This window comes from Panthera tigris, chromosome B2 (genome assembly GCF_018350195.1).
Source record: "Panthera tigris isolate Pti1 chromosome B2, P.tigris_Pti1_mat1.1, whole genome shotgun sequence".
NCBI classification, from domain to species: Eukaryota; Metazoa; Chordata; class Mammalia; order Carnivora; family Felidae; genus Panthera; species Panthera tigris.
In genome coordinates, this window is record NC_056664.1 from 58,039,339 (window position 1) to 58,063,450 (window position 24,112).

Genomic DNA, 24,112 nt, shown 5'->3' on the forward strand with positions numbered 1-24,112 from the left:
AAAACTGCTCTCTGCCCAATTAGTGGGGCAGTCAGGTAGATACAGAGAATCATAGCTCACCAAAACAGACACTCAGGAGCAGAAACCACTGCTGGAGCGAGTAGCAGAGCACGAGAGCACACTGTAATTCTCAAAATGCTGGACAATCTTGAGAGTTCAAAACTCCAGAGGTGTCCAGTCTTAGGGGATCCTCCATAACTTTCCTAAGTTTTACCTCCACGTCCTCACAGTGAAGATAGGAGAAAAATCCCTTTGTGCTTCCAACAGAGGGAGAGAATAACCATTTTGAAATTCTGCCAGAATATTATGTTCTTCTTAGCAAGGCCTGAGCTGAAGGAAAACTATTTTACCAGAGCCTAATCAATCTGGGAGAAAGGAAACACCCAGTTCTAGCCTCCTGAAGTTTTCTTGTTGCGTCTAAGGGAGAGGAGGACTGAGAAGCACATGTGAACGTCACAGCCCAGGGGTGAGGCACAGTCTCACTAGAAGTCAGACCTAATCATAGAACGTTTGAAAGCTTCTCCTCCCTCCACATGTTAACTACATCAATAGAGGTCTCTTGTAATAACAAGGGGTATAACTAAAAGAGCTACACATCTCATGTCTATTTAAGAAGTCCTAAGAAAACCCAGTGATTACGGGGAAGATAAAAACAAGGTGATATCAGCAGAAAACTTTAGCCTCTGACACCTAATAGCTACGGCAAACAGCAAACATGGCCTGACTCCTAGCCAAATGAAAATAAAGTCTTACACTAAAGATCTATTTATCTCAGTTACTTAGACCCAGGACACCATGTCTGGCTATAAATATAAAATTATGAGGCATATTACAAGATGAAAAGTACAATTTGAAGAGACAGAAGAAGCACCAAAATCAGACTCAGGTATGGGAGAGATTTTGCAATTATCAGACTAGAAATTTAAAACAACTATGATTAACATGCTAGGACTTTGATAAAACAATTTCAATTTCAATGACGACCAAAATAAAAAATATATGTTATATTCTGTGCTGTTAAGGATACTAAAATTATACCAGCTTGAGTTCACAGCCTATCAGAGTGGACAGAGAAATAAGCAAATATTTTACTAGAACATGTTAACTGGTGTAATATTTAGTCTCTTTCTGCCTATTCTGCTGCTAGAATGCCATGCCCTATCCCCTCTGTGAATTGTCAATTATTCCCTATGTCCACTGTTTTCATGTTCACCAAACTCTACATGCACACTTAATCCTAATCCTAATACAAATAAATTTACTTGTCTTCTAATCCATTGAACTGCTTTGTTTCTTAAGATTCTCTCAAATTTTATACCTTTCTGTGAATGACATTCTTTTAAAGAATATAAGAAATTAAAGAAGTTTGACATCAGGATTATGATTCTTATTTTTTTTTCATATCCCATTTACTCTCAGGATTAGTTGTAAAAGGGAGAAAATAAATTTAAGGCAATTTTTCAATGATCTTATACATTTGTCATACCTGTTTCCAAAATAGTTTTGTCATTCTCTTATTTCAATATTTAGGATTCTAACTTGGCAGTAAAATTTCTGTCATTCAACAAAGACTTTAACCATTTTCTTTGATTTTCTTATAGTTCTTCAAAATATTTTGCGTTTTATTCCTATTGATAATTTATGTTCTATTTTCAAGTATATACTTTTAAGTATATCTAATTTTAAATGTCTGTACTGTTAGACCATTGATATGTATAACATTTAAATATTAAATTATTTTTCAATAAATCAAATTTCCTCTATCTTTATCTACTCATTTTAGAACATGACTAATGCATTAACAAAGTTGAATCTCCCTTACAGCTTTTTACCCACTCTCTCTTATAATAGTAAGGTTTTTTTTTAGTTCTGTTTTAGCTTTAAAGTATTTGAGAGAGTAAGTATAAGAATATTAATTTCAAATTAACTTATTAAATGCCTTACTAAAATATAGATGACACTTCCTTCTACTTAGTAGACTTGTGGTTTTATAAAACCACATATTTTTCAAGATTTTTATATTTTCAATATATACTAATATATAAGTATACTAATATACAAGTATTAATTGATTCATATTCCAATGTGAAAAGTTATATCCCAGGGTATTAACTATTGAAAGAAATTTTCAGGGTACTTGGTAGTAAATTCTTTGTGTTCAATAAAAACACTTATGAAATGACGATTTATTTTCTATATACCAGTCTGTATTGGCAGGAGAATTTAGTTAAAAAATAAAGGATTTATTTCAGATTTTTTTCTTTCTACTATCTCTTTGAGGAAGCCAACATTGGTATAATCTGAGGCATCATAAAATTAACTTCTTGTCACCAAATACTTTCCACACTCACGTATCAGAGTGCCTAAAATTCTTCCCCAAAGATCGTCCTTCTGTGATCACTAAGAAAAACACCCTTCCCCAGAGCAGAACCAGGGTAGGAGGACTCTAAAAATTCAGGAAGGTGGCAGTTCTGGTTTAGCTTATACATATCCCTCTCAGCCAGATGAACCTTGGGAATACCCTCAAAAGGGAAGAGTATCTGACTGAAGCACAGGCTTTCTCAAACTATTTTGTTTTGATGACAGTTACTGACCATTTTCTATTCAATTCCTTGACTACTTCTGGAGACTCCTACTTCTGACTCTTCCTTTCTCATCTTCCAGCTCTAAGGAGTCTGGTTCTACCCATACTTGTGCATCTTTCTTAGGCACTGGGCAGGTCTCATCTTCCTTTTAATTGTGATTCCTTAATCTTGCACTGGGTCATCTAACTGTGTGTCCTCTCTAATTATGGAGCCTTAATCTCATCTTAGACTGGTCTATCTTTTAATGACATTTATAAATATATATTTAAAATTCCTGACATCATAGTCTTGCCAATTGCTGTTCCCTTACTATATTCATGTGCTGTGGTCAGTTTTAATAAAGGATTGTGGTCAGAAGCTATTTTTTAATAGAGACATTGCTACCAAGGTAAGTCTATTCCAGTGCTAATGGAGTTCGGGCCAGTCCAGACTTGCAAAGAAAGCAGATTCATTCTCCTTGGACATACAATACTCTAAGCCCAACTCTGGAAGCAGTGCTATGCCCTTGGGCAAAATAGAGGTTCTGCCAAGACTCTGACAATATTAAGTAATTTCTTTACTGGCATCCTCCTTCCAAATGCATTAAAACATTAAAGGACAATACATTAAGTGACTTGCACCTTAGTGTGAATCAATTTATCAGAATGCTTTTCTCCTGAAAGGAAAGGCTGAGGGTGGTTGTGATGAATGGACAAGAAAGGAAAAGGGAATGCTGAGAAGCAGCATGTATAGTCAGAGAACGAAACACTAATATTAACTTTTCCAACCTAATTTCTCACCAAAGAATTTTCTATTATTCACCATATTTCAGAAGCAATGAAAAAAGTATCACAACAAAACCACCAATAGTCTTTACCACAAATCCAGATATGCATAAACATTCTGAGCCAAAGTCAGGTTCATTTTCTATGCGTATTCCATGCATATATAATTTGGAAATGCACTCCTCAAGTCCATTATCACAGTGATGTCCTGACCACCCTGTTAAACACAATCACAAAACATATATTCAATTTTTAATAATAATATAATAAATAGCTTATGTATAGTTAACAATACTCTTACTATTTTTTATAATTATACTTGATGTTTTATATAAATTATCACAGTTTATCTTCATAATCATTCTATCAGGTAGTATTATTATTATCTCTATTTAGTAGATGAGAATATTAAACTTAGAGAATATAAATAATTTCCCCTAAAATTACACAGTTATATAAAAATGGAAGCAAAGCATATGTAAAATAAAGTTTTGGCTTGTACCTATCGTGCCGTTCTACATCACCTATCCAAATATCTTTATTTTACCTTGGAATAAATACATAGAAGGTAATGGAATAAACAGATTTCATACTTCCATTTAATATGAATCTTAAACTCAAAGGAAAGCAATTATTCCATATTCCTGGATATAAAATGTTTTCTTGTAATACTTGTAGCATTTTACAGTAAGTATTTCTTATGCTGTACTTCTACAGAATTTAAATAATATGTCTATGTTCAGCTCATTATCAGCTGTAAGAATGCTTAAACATTGTAATATTCCAAATTAAAACATTGTGTGTTTGCCCTTTTTCTTTGGCTTTTGCCATTATTTTATCACCAACCTATCAACCAACATTGCTAAGCTATCCACAAGATAATATTAAAACTATAGTTTACTAGTTATACATTAAGAACACTTTTAAAAATCATTGATTTTTTCCTATAAGGGATCTATTTACAATGATCCTTAATATGTTAGGAACATTTTAACTTGAAAATACCATTCTACATAGGGACAATAAGTCTTTAGAGGCAGCTGTTACTAGCTGCCTATCTATACTATAATTGTATACTGCCTATGTATACTATAATGCATACTGTAATTGCAATATTCAAGCCTTATTTTTCTATGTATTATTCAACAGCATTTAATCTGACCCTGGCTATCGGGAAATGCATTCTTATTCTTGTTCCTGCTTAGCAATATGGTCTCACTGTTCCTCTTTGATAAATTATAAGAGAACAATTACATAAGTATTCTGAGGTGCTTAGAAGTGATTTAATGCAAAACAGCATTGTAAGAAGAAAAATACAACACGAGTTTAAAAGATTTGGCAGAGTCCAGATCAAACTTAGAATGAGGTGCCAAAAGACTAAATTTACCAAATCCACATCCAAGACTCTTTTCAGTTCACTTCATAATGCTCTTTCATATGCTGAGTTGATTCTGTAGGCAACTCTACTATGGAGGCTATAAAAGGTGATACAGAAAAAAAAAACATTTTTGCAGGGCTTATAAAAAGCCACTATGACCAGTCTCTCACAAGGTTGAATATCCAACATATTGTTGAACATAAAATCATATTCCATAAAAATACTTACATTGATTAACTATTCTTGTAAAAGTCAAATACATACAAACTTAATAACATTGCTTAGCGATATACATATATATAATAAAGCTCTAAAGAAGAACAGTAGGGAACGTTGAATATTGAATATAAAGCTCAGAAAAGTCACTCTAGGGTAGGGGGATATTAATGTATTCAGTGAGTAATATAGATGAGGCTGGAATTACTGCTAATATTCTATTCCTTGAAGCCAATGGAAGGTACACAAATGTTTATTATATTGTTTTATAAAATAAATATTCCTTAATTATATATTCTTTTGATTGAATAAAACAGTTCACAATATAGTTTAAACAATTAAAAATGATGATGTATTTTTCCTCTTGCTTCTAATATTATGAAGGACATTACAAAACTTTAAACCATAAGATGAGAACTGTGAAAGAAAAGAAAATCATCATACCAGTTAAAAAGACAAGGAAGACTTTGGAAAGAGATGGAATTTAACTGCACTGAACCAAAGGTAGGTGGGAGGATTTTCAAATGCTGTAGTGAGCTAATGGGAAAATACTGGAGGATACTGGGCTGGGGGAGTGGTTGGTCAAAGTGCTTTGTATATCTGTGTTTGGTACTTGTCACTTATTAACAGTGGGCTCCTAGCTTTCCGCAGACCCTAGTTGGGGAGGGAGAGGCCCTATCCTTTTCTGTAATTACATTTCAAAAGGATGACTCCCTGGTACTTGAGAAAGACATTTCTGGGTTGTAAAATTGGCAAGAGGCTGAAAGAAAGTTTACATTTCAGGGGCAGAGAAAAAAGTTACAATTACTAGTTTTCTAAAGCAAATGCTCTGAAGAAAGGGAGGTCAGGGGCATGGAGTCTTGGGGCCTGTCTAAAGTGCAGTTAAGCTGTGGGGAACATTATGGATGTGTTGCTCAAAAACGACAAACTAGGATACAATATAAGCTAGTCAAGATTTAGCACAGGAAACAGAAACCACTCTAGGTATTCAAGCAAAAAGAGTCTTAATAACCAAGAATAAGATGCTTCCAAAATTATTAGAAGGAAGGGCTGTAGGAGTAACTCTAAGAACCACAGATACGACTCTCTAGGAGATACTACCTCAACCATAATCAGGAAATTGAGAAACATAAAAGCCAACATTGGAATTACTCAGTTTAAGAACTCATTGTACTAAGTAAAGGAAGCTGGATTACCAGGAAGCAGCCAGCACTATCTCCCTGGCTGCCCCTTCTTACCCTGAAGCTAGTGATTGAACACTACATTATAGAGTCCCACTGCCATTCCAGATGGTTCTGTATTTTAATACAAAGTCAGAGACTCAGAAAATCTCACGTGTCCATGATCTCATCCACCATATGAAATTGCTAAGACATCTAGAAATGATCTCCACTAGATCATCTACATTTCACGTATATTTATTATTGATGGAATGCAATTTCTATTCACATCGGCTTCAGTGGAAGTCTAGATACTGCAGTTTTTCGTTTTCTTGTCTCTGCAGTACAGAAACCACAATAGACAGTAACGGATGCTGATTGCCAATTATAACCATTAAAATAGATGAATGGTTAAAGAATATGTGGCATACTTATACAATGGAATAAATACAACTTGGCCATAAAAAACAACAAAATCTTTCCATTTGTGACAACATGGATGAACCTGTAACAGCACTTCAAACAGTCTTAAGAGTTAACTTGCTGCAAGTTAACATATTCCTTACTTGCTGACCTAAGTCCCTTGATGTATAACAGAATTAATTTACTTTCTTTGATTTGCAGATCACTGGACTTAAGGAGTGAAGAACCAGAAATTTTCCAGGCCACAGAAGCCAGCAAGTCTGTTTGAAGCAACCTCGGCTGTCTGATTAGCCTACCTATTGTTTAGCAAATTGTTTTTCTTTCTAGGTCACATAGATGATTTTACTTAACTCCCTTTGTGTATCCGAAGACCTTGCTGACCTTCACAGAAAGAACAGAGTAACAGTACTCTGTGTAACAGAGTACTGTTACACATCACAAAACACAAACAGAAACCCCCCTTGCTCAACTCTGGAGAACTGAGAAAATGTAGCTGGCATCATTGAGTCTATATGAAATCAAGAAATATTGTAGGCCACTGTACTCCCTTTGCTAATTAAGTTCCCTAAATTCCTTTAAAAACCCTTGGCCCAGGTGGAAACCTCTGGAGACAAGAGTCTGCCTTCTCCCTAGGTTGCTGGCCTCCTGAATAAAGCTCAAATTCCTTTCCAATCAAAAACTTGTCTCTTGAGTAATGGCCTTTCAAGGGAGGGATAGCCAAACTTGGGTTTGGTAACAGACCTATAAGCTAAGTAAAATAAGTCAAATGGAGAAAGACAAATACTGTATGATTTCCACTCACATGGAATTAAAAACAAAACAACAAGTAAGCAAAATAAAATAAAAACTCATAGATATAGAGAAAAGACTACTGGTAAAGAGACGAAGGAAGTTGGGGGTGGGCAGAATGGATAAAGAGGGTCAACTGTATGGTGATGGATGGTAATGAAACTTGAGGTGGTGAGGTGGTGATCATTTTGTAGTGTATACAGATGTTGAATTTTATTTTATTTTATTTATTTATTTTTTATTTATTTTTATTTTTTCCAGTATATGAAATTTATTGTCAAATTGGTTTCCATACAACACCCAGTGCTCCAGATGTTGAATTTTAAAGTTGTATATCTCAAATGTATATAACAAAATGTTTTAACACAAATATTAATCATAATTTGAGTCTATTATCTCAAATATATGTGCTTTGGTTACTAAAGGTCAGTGGAAAATAATTTATAGCATTTTATCTTGTTGCTAGAAAAGATGTTTCTTTTATATGTATATATAATGAATATATATTTAACATACATAGTTATATGCAATTATATATATACATATATATACACACATGTATACATACATATGTGTATATATATGTGTATATATGTGTATATATGTATATATATATATGTGTGTGTGTGTGTGTGTGTGTGTATATAAAATTGGATTAGATTCAGATCTTCTTCCAGGGAGCCAGTCTTTGAAGTCAAAATTCTTTCAGCTTCATAATATGCATTAGGAAAAAAAAAAAAGGTAATGAAGAGAGATGGAAACTAGCAATGTAAAAAATAGTGAATAAAATTAGCTTGTATTTTTTAAATTTTTGGTGGATGTGGTATATTCACAGGCCCCAGAACTGGCTACTTGCTGTGAAAGCTGAGGCAAGTTACAAGATCTTGCAAAAGGAAATAGCCATGTACCTACTTCATAAACTTATGGTGAGATTTGAGTGAAATGATCTGTGCAAATTCTAAACACAGTACATAGTAATTTTTTTTTAAAGAAATGTTGGCTACTATTATTTGCTCCTGGTGCCATGCTGAACAAACTCTATGGATGAGTTTATTTTCCAATTTTGTGAATGAAGAAACGGATACTTTGAAAAGTAAAATTTACATGGGCTAATGGGCTCAGACTGTCTCATACAAAAATAATATATCTTAACTATAATTCTATGTTTAGTGCTTTACAATGTTTTAGGTGATTTCCTCCCCCCCCCTCCAATTTTATCATGAAATTGAGAATCAGAGGGTTTTACCAGGTCACAAAGCTGGGATTTGAACTTTATTCTACCCAGATTCCAGAAGTTCTTTGCTCAGCACCTTGCTAGAGTACACTTGGGATTGTGGCATTTGGGAGGAGCTTATGTATGTAAATAATGCTTTTTCACTAGTTTTGTTTTGTTTTGTAAAAATATAACAAAGTAAATAAATAAGATGATGTCCTTGTAGTGGTGTGGGCAAGGTGATGATAAGAAATGAGAACCAATTAAGGGAATATAAAACAGACAAATGAAAATTTGGTGGGTAAGATTAAAAAAAAAGGTTTAGAAGCAGAGAAGAAGAAAACATTCCTTGAATCCTCTGTAGTTTGATGTCCATATGTAATAAAGTAACCAGATATTCAGAAAATAGTTTTCATTAGCAATCCAGAAAAGTAATCAAATCATTATGGTGTTAAACTCAGTACTAATCTATTATTTTCATATTCAGTAGAAATTAAGTAAGTGCTTCCAGAATAAATCATATCAAATAATGAGGATATAAAATAAAAAAGAGAATTTAGATGTCAGATTGTAATAAAAATAAGAACAAATTAGACTAATTTTAAGTTGATTACAAGTTTTGAAGTACATATACAACTAGAAACACTGACCTGTTTTAATACTACCATTCTCTGCTGTAACATAGCAGTTATAATAGTTAGAGTTTATTGATGAAAATAAAAGTCACTATTTGAAAGATTTATATATTTTACTTTCATTTCCTTTTCCCTCTCAGCACCAAGTGCTAATCTGGGGAAATAAAATAAAATTAAATTAAAACCTAAACCTAAAATAATTCTGTCTTACTAGTTAATGTATTATTCAGTAATTGAATGACAAATTAAAATCATTTTTTTCTTAGTCTAATTCTAGAATATGTAGAATTGATTTTTACATCTAAATCTTCATGACAATACAATAGTATACTTTCTTTATTTCATATTAATGATATTTCACTTTTTCATGGGTCTTGATTAAAAAAAGGATCATTATGTATCTCTTCTGTTCTGAATACAAAAGCCATATCCCTGAGTTATTAATTGTGAGTATTCATGGAAGAAACTATTTGTTTTTGTTTCTGCGTTTCGTTGCTCCAAGGACAATGCAGCATTTCTGTTTCAAAATGAATAATGCTATTTTAAGAGCAAAATGTGTATCCACAGTTTACATCGTCACCTATATAAACACTATTACATCCCTCCTGAGCATAAAAAGTGTCTGGGCAAAGTGACTGCCCCAGGGGCTGAGAACAACTCTGGGTGAGGCATTCACATTTGCAATACAGAGATTGTTCTCTCAGTTTCAATTTGCTTTTAATGGGATAACTGTGGTTTCACTTACTGGGTATTAAACATTTTTATATAACACTATAAATGTGAATATTGAGGCTAAAACAAAAGTAAGCATGTTTTACTTAATAAAATAATCTGAATACTTGTATTAATACTTCCATGGAAATGAGTTCACTAGCCATTGAATTCACTAAGCGGGCAGAGGAGGAGCTCTGTGATTAGGATTGTCCTGAATGCTGTTCAGGTTATAACCTGCACGATGATCTCATGTGGAGAGGATGAGTGAGTTCTGAGATCAAACCCGTCCTTCCTTGTCAAGTAATGTACCTAGGTATCTTGGAGGAAAGGGCATAATCATCTGTCCCCTTACAGTGAGGGAGGGGCTTGTGGTAACTATAGTCCCGTCTACAATTACACAACATTGGCCAGCATCATAAATGGATTGTACTTTTCAGTAAGCTCTGAACACTCTGTGAGTTTCCACTAGAATACAACTTCTTGGACAGGATTTGGTGGCCCAAAACTAAATAACATTTAGGGTGTCTTTAACCTACTTATATCAATCCAAATTTCAGTTGTGTTTTACAGATATATCTAGTGAGGAAACTGGCATTTAATTGTTTGAACTCTGTTCTGTTCAGAATATTCCAAGTCCCATATATCCTTATTTGGACTATAAAGTAGAGGAGATGGAGACAAAGGATAAATTACAAACCTTGAGTTACAGTGAAAGAGTCACCCAAGATTATGACAATGGTGGAAGAGTTGTTACATGAAGACAAAAAAAATCTGATAATTGGTAATATGATGTGAACTCAAGATTTTCAACTGATGAAAATAAAATATGGCTGTAATTTATAGTACTTAACTAATTTAAATTTTTTAAATGTTTACTTATTTTTGAGAAAGAGAGCACAAGCAGGGGAGGAGCAGAGAGAAAGGGAGACAAAGAATCCAAAGCAGGCTCCAGGTTCTGAGCTGTCATGACTCACAGAGCCCGATGCTGGGCTCGAACTCACAAACCATGAGATCATGACCTAAGTGGAAGTCAGATGCTTAACCAAGTGAGCCACCCAGGCGTCCCTACAGTACTTAACTAATTTAAAGACAGAAGTAGGGGCGCCTGGGTGGCGCAGTCGGTTAAGCGTCCGACTTCAGCCAGGTCACGATCTCGCGGTCCGTGAGTTCGATCCCCGCGTCAGGCTCTGGGCTGATGGCTCGGAGCCTGGAGCCTGTTTCCGATTCTGTGTCTCCCTCTCTCTCTGCCCCTCCCCCGTTCATGCTTTGTCTCTCTCTGTCCCAAAAATAAATAAAAAACGTTGAAAAAAAAATTTAAAGACAGAAGTAAATATGTAGTGAAGGCAGGCTTCTATCAGACACTGTGTAAGGTAAGGATGATGACATGATGTAGACCAGAGCCTAAGAAAGAATTATCAACATTATTTAAGGCCGGTTTCCTCCATGGATAAGAGAAGAGTGGACCTGTATAAATCAAATTAATTAGCCTGTGTGTCCTTCTGTGACATTTGGAAAAATACATGTTTATATGAACTACTCAGAAAAATGGTAAGTTATCAGTTTTTGCTTATCAAGCTTTTTAGGAGATGATCAGACTGATGTGGGCAAGCAACATTCCTGAAGAAATCTCATAATGGTTAGAATTGCTAACATCTAAGACTAAGCTATAAAACACTGGTAGATCTTACTGGTGAAGTTCCTTTTTTAAAAAAAATGGTTGTCAATTTTATTTATTTTTTATTGTAGTTAGAACATTTAAGGTGATATCTATCCTTTAGCAAGCTGTTAAGTGCTTTTAACCATAGGCACAATGTTGCACCATAGATCCCTAGAACTTATTCACCTGGCATAACTGAAACATTATGGGAAGTTGGTATTCAGTTGAAGGCCCTTCTTTGGGGAACATAAAAAATGAGTGTATAACACCAGGTCAGACTTCCTGGCTCTGAATCTCAGCTTTGCCACTAATGTGCTATGGGAGATTACCCAAAGAATCTGGACTACATTTTCTCACTGGTAAAAGGAGATAATAATAGTACCTTCTACATAAGGTTGTTATAAAAGCTAAATGAGTCAATGCACATAAAATAGAAAGGTGTCCATTTTCTAGTATTGTTATTGTAATTGTAATTTCCAAACACATAAATGTCAAAGTCCTCCCACATTTGGCTGCTTTTAAAATCTAAAATTCAGAACACAAGAAAAAGAAGAACTCAACAATGGGTAGATTTTCAAGGACAAAAATGGTAAAGAAAAAAATGAGAATTATATCAAAACCAATTTATGTTGAGGGTGGAAAAAGGTAGCATGAGCACATTTTGGGAGATGGTGGTTACATGACCGGCTGTAGTGGTAGTTACACAACTTTATGCATTTGTCATAACTAAAGAACTATATGTCAGAGAGTAAATTTTACTATACACATTTTAAAACCCCTGAAAAAAGAACCCTCAGCTAGCTATGCTAATAAATAAAATGAGGAAGGAATGAAAAGTAATCTTCAAGAGAACAATTATTCTTCAAATAACTTTGGATGAAAGGTACATCAGTATGATTTAGAGCCTTGCCTGGAAAGAGCCCTTGGGAGCAGGGACAAGGGTCTGGGAGGGTGTCTACAGCATTTTCCAAGAATTTGTTTGGTTGGTTTGTTGCTTACTTGGTCTTTGCTTTTGTGACTAGACTGTGAAGAATCTCAGGCTTGGGGCACCTGGGTGGCTCAGTTGGTTAAGCATCTGACTTTGGCTCAGGTCATGATCTTGCAGTTTGTGGGTTCAAGCCCCGCACTCTGTATCTCTCTCTCTCAAAAATAAATAATAACATTAATTTTTTTTTAAAAAAAGAAAAGAATTGCAGGCTAAGTCAAAAGTACCCGCAAGTTCTGACTGACACCTAGCAAAAACATGGGTATCATTTTTGAGGAAGGAGGTCTTCCACTTTCCACTATGGACTGGTGAGAAGCACTCAGAATGGGGCTTCATTTGAATGCTACACCTGCTTCAGAATGGCTCCATACTTCCAAGTGAATCTACAGTACTATAAATCTTAACCTAGAGCATCAAAACTAATCTAGAAATGGCAAGATACACATATTACCGTAAAAAAGAAACCTTGCAATTATAAGATATATATTGAAATGGTAAAAATGACTCATATAAGTGTTGTGTTTCATAACTGCCTTTGTAAGGTTACATTCATTGCTTGTGGCAACTATTATAGCATTTTAAGTGTTCAGACCTTGATAAAGATATTTTTACTTAAAAGAGACAAGGTTCTGAAATGGTGTTCATTGTTTTAATATCAGAGAATTGAAATGTTTATTCTACTTCTTTTATCTGCAAGAGTTATAATTTTATGTCTAGGTGGCGATTTCAACATTCAGGTAGAAATGCTTTCAGATGCTATATCTGATCAAATAAAACCTACAGAGTATGCCAAAACAGAGTAGTGTGCTGAGTAAATGTTCAACTTCTCAACAACATGTCAATGATACTCAATTGATAAGTGTTCCCTAGTTTGTATAATTTCACATAAACAACAGGAGCCCTACTACCCACATGGCTGCCTGACTGTTATGTCCTCAGGGGACCCAAATAACCAGAATCCCAGAACCCAGGGGGTATCAACAAACTGTCTCAAGTCCACTGTGGAGTCTGTAAATGGTGATTGTTATTTTTTAGTGACCAAAAATATACCCCATGTATATTCCTGAGAGCTTATTACTTCTTGAGGAAATTAGGCATTCACCATCTCTTCTGAGTGGATGCACCTGAATGTTGAAGATAAGATGAGTGACAGAAGACACAGGAAAAAAGCAACAAATCTGCAAAGGTAGAAACTAGAAGAAAGAGAGGGGAAAAGATGCATGGACACAAGCTTTTTTAATCAATGTATACTTAAAAAGAATATGACCAAAGGCAGAAATGGCCAAAACACCAATTCTAAATTATTCTTTAAATAAAATCAACTTACTAAGCTTGTCCATCTCTATACTGACCCTTGTTGGAGGTAATAATGATTTCAATATTGATAAGAGCTAATATTTATAAAGGACCTGCTGTGTGCCAGGCACAACTGACATAAAGATCAGGATTATGAAGTTTACACAAATGTAGAAAACACTTGTAGTAAGATATACTCTAAACACTAGGATTTCCTGCTAATAGCCTAAGTGATTGGTTACTAGCATCATAGAACATCCATTTCATATTTTTTAAGTGTGTTCATTGCTTAAAACTTGGTTGATAATTAACGTCATTGGTTGAGGATATTGTCAAAATCGTATGCACACATACATAAACATATTTTTTAAATGTATTAAATACACATTATTATTTTTTCAATAATTACCTTGTTGACATTTGCAAATATATCCATTGATGTGATCTCCACAGTTTGCACCATTTAGACATGGTGATGAAGAACATTCATTTATATTAATTTTACAAAATTTTCCAGAAAATCCAGGAAGACATCTAAGAAAGAAAAAAAATATATATATATATACACACACACATACATACATATATATAATATATACATGAGTCTATATTATGGAGTTCATATTTTTCAAATTTGAGTAAAATTAAGCACATGAAGTAGTTCATTATGGTTGGTTTATGAGAACTAATTTAGTTCAATATTTTCAATAAAATTAAGGCCTACTGACTAAAAGCAACCACAACCACAGATAAAGAGGTGGAAAAAGTGCATAAGTATCACAGAGCTCAGTCATTTTAGATATTATTCTTTTCATTCTCTTTCAAGTATATGTAGCTTGATATACATGTTTTATTAAAGTATCTATGCCTGTATTATAGAGATCATTGACTAAAGTTAATTATAAGATCATAAACTTTTAAAATAGTGAAAACCTTGATAGTGTAAAAAGTGTTTCACAAATATTTATTTTTTTAAAGTTTTTATTTAAATTCCAGTTAGTGTACAGTATAATATTAGCTTCAGGTGTACAATACAGTAATTCAACACTTATATACAATACCTGGTGCTCATCACAAGAGCACTCCTTAATCCCCATCACCTATTTCACCCATCCCCCACACAGTTTCCCTCTGGTAACCATAAGTTTGTTCACTATAGTTATAAGGTCTGCATCTTGGTTTGCTTCTTTTTTCCCCCTATGATCATCTGTTTTGTTTCTTAAATTCCACAAATGAGTGAAATCATATATTTGTCTTTCTCTGACTGACTTATTTTGCTTACCATACTATACTCTAGCTCCATCCACATTGTTGCAAATGACAAAGTTTCATTCTTTTTTTATGGCTCAGTAATATCCCATTGTGTGTGAGCATGTGCATGTGTATATATCACATTTTCTTTATCCACACAAATACTTGTGTGGGGAGATTCCCTAGTGACCCCTATTACCCTAAAACCTGGACACATTTAAATTTATAAAATAATTTTAAATTTAGCATATAGCTAAAGCCATTATAGAAGGCAATGTAACATTTAAAGTATTGGTTCTGCTTATTCTTGGTTTGATAGTGATATTACCTTTCATCTGGAAATTCTCTCATTCAAATGTGTTTTCAGAGATTCAGGAATATACAACTGTACCTTGCCTTGAGGTGATATAAAAGGTTGAACTGTGGTCCCTAAACAGTATGTCCAAGTCCTAATACTTGGTACCTGTGATCATGACCTTATTTGGAAAAAAGGTTTTTGCAGATGTAACCAAGTTAAGGATCTTTGAGAAGAGCTCACCCTAAATTAACCGGGTGGGCCTTAAATTCAAAGACAAGTCTCCTTATAAGAAGAGAAGACACATAGGGAAGAGGGGCATGTAAAGAAGGAGGTGGAGGTTGGTGTCATGCAACTCCAAGTCAAAGACTATGTGGAACTTCTAGAAACTAAAAAAAGGTAGGATTCTCTCCTAGCACCTATTGAGAAAGTGTGATCTGTTGACATCTTGATTTTAGATTTCTCTTCTTTACAACTGTGACCAAATAAGTTTCTATTGTTTTAAGCCACAAGTTTGTAGTAATTTGTTATGTCATCCCTAGGAAACAAATACAAGGAATGGCATTGAGTGCATCTGCTTTGTTTCCTTTTCATATTATTCCTTCAAGGCTAATTTTATACAAACCACTAAAATGTCAGTTGTCAAACCATGGTCTAAGAAATGATGGAGGATATACAAACAATAATTAAAGTGCAATGTTCTGGAGTGTCTGCACTGAGTGCCTACAACATGACAGATCTTTTCTGAATCCTAGAACATATGAAAAAAATTAAATTTTGTGTCTGGCTTCGATATAACCTGCCTAATTGAGAAAATAGAGAAGTAGCAAATTTTATAACATATTAAGGATTATAGTAAAATAATTATAAAATAAAACATATGGACAGGTGCATTTGGCTTTAGGAAGAATATATACAAAGATGAGAATAAGAACAGTGTAGCTTAATCCAGAAATTACAAGAAATTTTAAATGGCTGACACATAATATGTGAAGGCAAGTCTGGGGTGTTGATAGAAAAAAAAGGATAGATTAATAAATGGAGATAAGAGAATTCTATAATTTTAGATTTCAGTTTATACAATAGCTAATATTTACTGAAAACTTATGCACAAGTAACTTTTCTAAGGTCACAGCACTAGCAAATTACATAGTTGGAATTTAAAACCAAAAAGTGTGATTGCGTGGTGCACAGCCTATACTCATTATCCAAATTTGGCTCTTTATTTCCAGCACCTGTCTCTACCAAGCCAAAGCTAATAAATAATTATGTATTAAACAATCCAGCATGTTCTAGCAACCCTAGTATGCTACACGCTCACTGAGCCTAAATTGAAGACTCTGTCCTAACAACAAAACCTGTTTTAACTATGTATGGATGTATGAACTCATTTTTCACTAAGAAGTAAAAATCCTTGATAATAAATTACTACTGAGACTACGAACTTTCTTCTTTGTAGCTTCTAGAAACCCAATTCCTTTTAGAGGAAATTCTCTATTGGTGGTGTTCCCCTATGGAAAATAAACAAATTAGGGTTCGTTTTGTTCATGACTGAAGTTTTCACTGCCTTTCCTTTAATATCATAAGTTGTTCTTCAAAAATACTCTTATTAATTTAGATACTTGCCAGCATTATAAGAAATGCCTAGTTATCCACATTCTAATCCATCATCAATATTAATATTACTTTTAAGTTACACTGCAAAGAAAAAACAACTATATGCCTCATAGTTCTTTTGAAGGAAGTAACTTTAACAATTATTTAATAGGTTCTTTTTCTTAAAATAATTTTAGACTTATAAAAAATTTATAGAAGTTTATAGGAAAGTTGCAGGGGTAGTTAAGAGAGTTTCCATATGCTCCATACCCAGTTTCCTTTATTGTTAACATCTTACATTAATATGATACATTTGTCATAGTTAATTATCCAATGTTGGTAAAATATTATTATCTAAAGTCTGTATATTATGAGAATTTCCTTAGTTTTTCCCTAATGTTTTTCTCTTTCCTTTTCTTTAAAAAAAATTTTTTTTAATGTTTATTTATTATTGAGAGACAGACACAGAGCGTGAGCAGGGGAGGGGGAGAGAGAGGGGAAGACACAGAATCTGAAGCAGGCTCCAGGCTCCAAGCTGTCAGCACAGACCCGACACGGGGCTTAAACCCATAAACCGTGAGATCATGACCTGAGCTGAAGTCAGTTGCCCAGCCAAGTGAGCCACCCAGGTGCCCCTCTTTCTTTCCTTTCATTTTCTTTCTTTCTTTCTTTCTTTCTTTCTTTCTTTCTTTCTTTCTTTCTTTCTTTCTTTCTTTCTTTCTTTCTTTCTCGCTCTCTTTCTTTCTTTTCTGTTACAGCCCCCTTATCCAGGACACAAGAACATTTAGTTGCCATATCTCCTTAGCTCCTCTAAACTGTGATAGTTTCTTATACTTATTGTCTTTGTTTTAAAGTTTTATTTCATTTGAGAAAAACCAAGACATTGTGAGTAGGGCAGGGGCAGAGAGAGGGAGAGAGAGAATCCCAACCAGTCTCCCCACCACTAGCACAGAGCTGAAATGTGGCTTGAACTCATGCAACCACCAAATCATGACCAGCTAAAACCAAGAGTTGGATGCTTAACCAACTGTGCCACCTAGTTTTCAATTTTTTTTTAATAAACTCCAGAGTTCTGAGAAGTATTTGTTGCTGTCCTTCAACTTGGGCTTGTTTGATGGTATTGTCATGATTTTACTGGTGATAGGAGTATTAGGGATAAGGATAGCAAAACTCATTTTCATTAAGTCATATCAAGTATACCCTTTAGAAGGAAGTAGCCATATACATCCCACACTTAGGGGTGAAGAGTTATACTATATTTCCTTAAGGGGCAAGTATCTACAACATAATTTTTCTTTATTCATACATAAGTTTTGTTTATTGGAATGGTGATGATGATGCTCATCATTGTGAATGTTAAAATGTATTTGTGACTGTAGCTAAATATAAATATGCCATAGAACTGTGAAGTCTATGTAGTTATGTAAACTCAATAAAGAAATCATTTTGGATAATTTACAAAAAAAAAGCCCCCTTTCCCCCCCATCCTGCACCAGAGCGCAGAGCACGTGCTGAGCACACAACTTCTGCCTTCAAGCTGGATTTTCTCCCTGACAAGATGGTTGAGGGCTGCCTGCTAATTCCTGACAGAATTAACAGCACAGCCAACAGATGAAAAGTGCTTTGGATCACTCAGACCAACCAGACCCAGGTCCCATTAAGAAGTTTGTTGGACAGATCCCCAGTCCTGGTTGGAAAGGAAGTTGGGAGAACTTTTTGAGCCTTACGGAGCCATCTACCAGATCAGCATCCTCCCCGACTGGAGTCAGAACCCTCCCCAGAGTAAAGGTTGTTGCTTGGTAACATTTTATACAAGAAAAATTGCACTTGAGGCCCAGAATGCACTGCAGAATATTAAAACTTTACATGGGATATATCATCCCATTCAGCTGAAACCTACAGATAGCGAAAAGTCAGACGCCATGGAAGACCGAAAATTGTTCATAGGAATGGTTTTGAAGAAATGTAATGAGAATGATATCAGTGATGTTTTCTCCATTTGGCCAGATAGAAGAATGCCAGATTGTCCTGGGACCCGACGGGCTGAGTCGAGGCTGTGCATTTGTCACATTTTCTGTAAGGGCAATGGCACAGAATGCAATCAAAGCCATGCATCAGTCTCAGACCATGGAGGGCTGCTCCTCACCCGTCATAGTCAAGTTCGCAGACACTCAGAAGGACAAAGAGCAAAGGCGCCTCCAACAGCAGCTGGCATGGCAGATGCAACAGTTCAACACTGCTGCCTGGGGGAACCTGACAAGTCTGGGCAGACTCACCCCACAGTACCTGGCGCCTCTGCAGCAGGCCACCTCCTCCAGCAACCTGGGTGCGTTCAGTGGCATTCAGCAGATGGCTGGTATGAATGCCCTGTAGTTACAGAACCTGGCAATGGTGGCAGCAGCAGCAGCTAAGGCCCAGACCTCAGCCACCACCACCAAGCAAACCCTTTGTCCACCACGAGCAGCACCCCAGGAGCCCTCGTAAGTCCAGTGGCTGCTTCAACCCCCAACTCCAGTGCTGGTGCAGCCATGAATTCTCTGACCTCTCTTGGGACTCTGCAAGGGCTGATGGGAGCCACTGTAGGACTGAATAATATGAATGCACTAGCGAGTACCATCAACAGACATAGCTCCCTGAAAACAAGGGGTTTGATTTGATCACCTGCCTGTCCTTTCCTCGGTCTGCAAAGTAACATGACAGTGGGAATGGCTGTCCTCCTCAGCACGTGCTCATGACTGCTGTGCGAGGTCCTCAGGTCCGTGTGTACGCCTCTCTGCATCCCATCTGTTGTGATTTGTTGGTATTTTCCCTACATTACCATGAGGGACTACAGACGGACTCTGTTGAATGGCAGAGAAGCTATGACTATGAAGTTCTTGTGTAGAGTCTATGTCATACAAATGTTGTTTCCAGCAAGGACAACAGGCTTAAATTATTTTGTTTTTTATTGTTTGCAGTTGGGGTAATAAAGGTATGTATAGTCCATGGGGAATTAAGAATGTGTCTAGTTTCAAACAGTCCCTACGAAACAGTGTGAACCAGGAAAAGTGTTTACTTAAACCAAAAATCGTGAACAAAGAAACAAACAAAAAACATAACTGTCTTCTGCTTAGCCTGTGCAGGCGCAAGCCCACAAGACGGCAGCGGTTGGAGCCGGCCTTCTGAGGCGGGCAGGGTCCGCCCTGCCGCTCTGAAGCCCGCATCTGTCTGCTTGGCAGCTGTCAGCTCCCACCCGGCTCTATCACAAGACAGTTGTTGATCACTGTGAAAATCTGAGGAATGTGCGCTCCCTTGACAAGACATCAAAAAATGTTGGATATGGATTGGTGGGAGCTCCAGCATGTGGTGACTGGATGGAATTACAGATTCAAGTAGATGAAAAAGGGACGACTGTGGATGCCAAGTTTAAAACATTTGGCTGTGGTTCTGCAACTGCCTCATTAGCCACAGAATGGGTTCTGCAACTGTGTCATTAGCCACAGAATGGGTACAAGGGAAGACAGTGGAGGAAGCCCTGACCATCAAGAACTCAGACATTGCCAAGGAGCTCTGCCTTCCCCTCCTGAAGCTGCACTGTTCCATCCTGGTGGAAGATGCAATCCAGGCTGCCTTGGTGATGACAGACTGAAACAAGAATCCAAGAAAAGAGAGGTAGAGAAGAAATGAGCCCTCAGCTAAGCGTCCAGCAGGTCATATACACTGTTTGTCCACCCACCACGCAATCACCGTAGATGTTCAGAAGCCCCTGACACTACAGTAAAAGAGCCCTGAGACATGCACAGCATTTGCTGGTCACATTGTGGCTCTAACGCAATCAAAATATACAGTTTACTTGTTCCAAATCCTGTGCTTTATTTCAGCCCACTTCTATCGCCTTAACCCAGTTTGTGTATATTTTGAATTGTGTGCATGGCCTGAAAACTAAAATCAGAAACGAAGTCTCAAGTATGTAGTCCACGAAGTACACAAATGCCGAATTTCACTTGAACCTATCTGAGGAAGATTACCAGTAGAAGGCTTTGGTATGATTATTTGATACAGCCAATTACTGTACATAAAACAGATTTGCATACACATATATAATAAAATAATGTAAGACCATTATTTTATTATATATGTGTATGCAAATCTGTTTTATGTACAGTAATATACACATACAGTTTTATATACATATATGTGTGTACATATATATATATACATATACATATATATATAAATATATATGTATACATATATATATAAATATTTGGTTCCAGTATAGAAACCCCCATGTTGAGATGGTCGGGAGTGAGAAGAGGTAAGCAAGGATGGCTGGTTTCTCAAGGCTACGTGATAAATTTCACATATATATAATATATATAATTCATATATATATTGTCTTGAGAGAAAACTGAAGGAGTAGCTAACAGTCTGTTAGGTGAAAGATCATTAAAACAGGTTCTTTGATTACTGATAAAGGTGTGATTTTTGGCAGATTTGTTGGAAGGCGTTTAAAGAAGTGAGTGATATTGGTATAATAAAACTCCTTCTAGGGGCGCCTGGGTGGCTGAGTTGGTTATCTGGCTGACTCTTGATTTCAGCTCATGTGGTGATCTCACTGTGAGTTCCATTACCATGTGGGGTCTGAGCTGGTGCTGAACCTGCTTGGGAGTTTCCCTCTGCCCCTCCCTCCATTCTCAAAATAAATAAACTTAAAAAAAAAAACCTCCTTCTGTTTCCCTATAGTTATGCATGTGAACAAGATTTCTCAATGTTTAATCTCTGAAAATGGAATGTAGGAATGTGAAATATATATATATATATGACATATATACATGAAATATATATGCTATATGTTATATATATGTCATATCAATGACATACATATGAGACATATATATGACATATATATGACATACATATGAGACAAATATATATGACATATATATGTCATATATATGACATACAGATGAGACATATATATGTGTGTGTGTATGTGTGTGTGTGTGTGTGTGTGTGTGTGTGTGTGTGTATTGTTGCTTGAACATGTATATTATCACCTAGCCTGGAGAAACCAGCAATCCTTGCTTGAACATGTACCTCTTCTTGCCCCGGGCTCATCTCAACATAGGGGTTTCTATACTGGAACTTTACCTGGCATTTGATTCCTATTTTGGGGCCATTTCAATTCTTTACTGCAATCCTACTATTATCTCAAATGGGACATCTCGAAGGACTAATGACTAATCAGCCCATGACCACACATTACTTTGGTGTCATGGATTTGGTAGTTTTAAATTTTAGAGGGGAACTTGCTATCACTCATCTATCTATCTATCTATCTATCTATCTATCTATCTATCTATCTGTCATATATATATGACAACCCGTGGCATGTACTCATGAGATGGAAATGCTTATTTCAATGTTGCGGATTCCAAGAAACCCGGATTTGGGGAACTACACCAAGTGTGAAAGCCCACAAGATCTAAAAATCAAAAGTTGCTGCAGATAAACATTGAACAGTTATGAAATGAAGAAGAAAGGGAACAATTAGACCTGAAACCCCAATGTCAGGGAGACCCCCAGTCATCAAGCCCGAGGTAGACTCTTCTCTTTGCTACAATTACATGTTTCCCATACAAACGCTGGACTGCAAACAGAAAGAGTGGAAGAAAGTTCCAAACAATATCCCTCCAGACATTGTTAAACTTGACTTGTCATACAATGAAATCAACCAGCTTTGACCCAAGGAGTTTGAAGATATTCATGAGCTAAAAAAATTAAACCTCAGCAGCAATGGTATTGAATTCATAGATACTGGTGCTTTTTTAGGATTCACACATTTAGAAGAGTTAGAATTATCAAACAAAAGTCTACAAAACTATGATTGTGGTGTATTAGAAGACTTGTATTTTTTGCAACTCTTGTGGCTCAGAGATACCCTTGGAAATGTGACTACAATATCCACTACCTCTACTACTGGTTAAAGCACCACTACAACGTACAATATAATGGCCTGGGATGCAAGATGCCTTAAGAATACACAGGGTGGTTTGTGGGAAAATATGTTCACAGTTACTTTGAAGAATGCCCCAAAGACAAATTACACCCTGAGACATTTGATTAAGGTCGAGAAGATGATGACTGGGAGAAGATTCATAGGGATCATGCAGCAGAGAAGCAAAGTGCAAGAATCCCTATAGTAGGATAACTTAGAAATTATTCTGGTTGCAACTAGTTTTGAATTGCTATACCGGTGTCAGAAAACCATATGTTTACATTTTGATTAGCTGTGTTGCCTATTTATGCAGTATCCAGCTAAAGGAAGGTTCCCTTAATTATTATTATTATTGCGAGAAATTCTAGCAATCAAAGGAATGCTTTCATCCTGCTTGCCTGCCTGTTTGCAGACCAGCCTTTGGCAAAGATTCCACACAGGTAAACTGCAGGAGTTGGGTCCTACTGATGGCATTGGAATTTCATATGTCCTGTATATATGTTTTTACTGCCTTTTGCAAATAAAATTAAAAACTTGGTTTTAAAAATTAAAACCAAGTTTTTAATTAAAAATTAAAAAACTTGGTTCAATATATATATATATGTATATATATGTGTGTGTATATATATGTATATGTATATATGTGTGTGTATATATATACGTAAATATATATATATATCATATGTATATGCATTCCTAGCTTAAGGAAGAATATATACAACTATATGTGTATATAATAAGCCTTATTATGTATATAAACTTTGCTGAGATTTGAGTGGTATTGTTTTTAATCTATAGATCAAGTCGGGGAGAAAACAAGTTGGGAAGAAATGACATCTTAAAAATATTGAGTGTTCTAATTAGTAAGAAATATTTCTCCATTGGGGTGCCTGGGTGGCTCAGTCAGTTAAGCATCGACTCCTGATTTCACAGGTCATGATCTCATGGTTCATGGGTTCAAGCCCTATATTGTGCTCTGTATTGATAGTGTGGATCCTGCTTGAGATTCTCTCTCCCTCTTTGCCCCTCCCCAGCTCATGCTCTCTCTCTCTCTCAGAATAAGTGAATAAACATTTCTCCACTTACTTAGATTGTGAATAAGAAATATATCTCAATTTATTAGATCATGTTTATTTCATGAGTGTTTTGCAGTTTTCCACATACAGATGTTATAG

At 35.7% G+C, this 24,112-nt stretch overlaps 1 protein-coding gene and 3 pseudogenes across 1 annotated transcript in view; 3 read left to right on the forward strand and 1 right to left on the reverse strand.

Moving 5' to 3' along the window:
* EYS (eyes shut homolog) overlaps window positions 1-24,112 on the reverse strand; it is a 1,764,056-nt gene that overhangs the window by 771,127 nt on the left and 968,817 nt on the right. Inside the window, 2 exon segments of the mRNA XM_042986616.1 lie at window positions 3,442-3,566; window positions 14,225-14,349. Of these exon segments, the coding sequence (XP_042842550.1) occupies window positions 3,442-3,566; window positions 14,225-14,349 (250 nt within the window).
* On the forward strand, window positions 18,486-19,614 carry LOC102957291 (annotated as a pseudogene).
* LOC102956267 lies at window positions 19,689-20,623 on the forward strand (annotated as a pseudogene).
* LOC102957573 lies at window positions 22,315-23,150 on the forward strand (annotated as a pseudogene).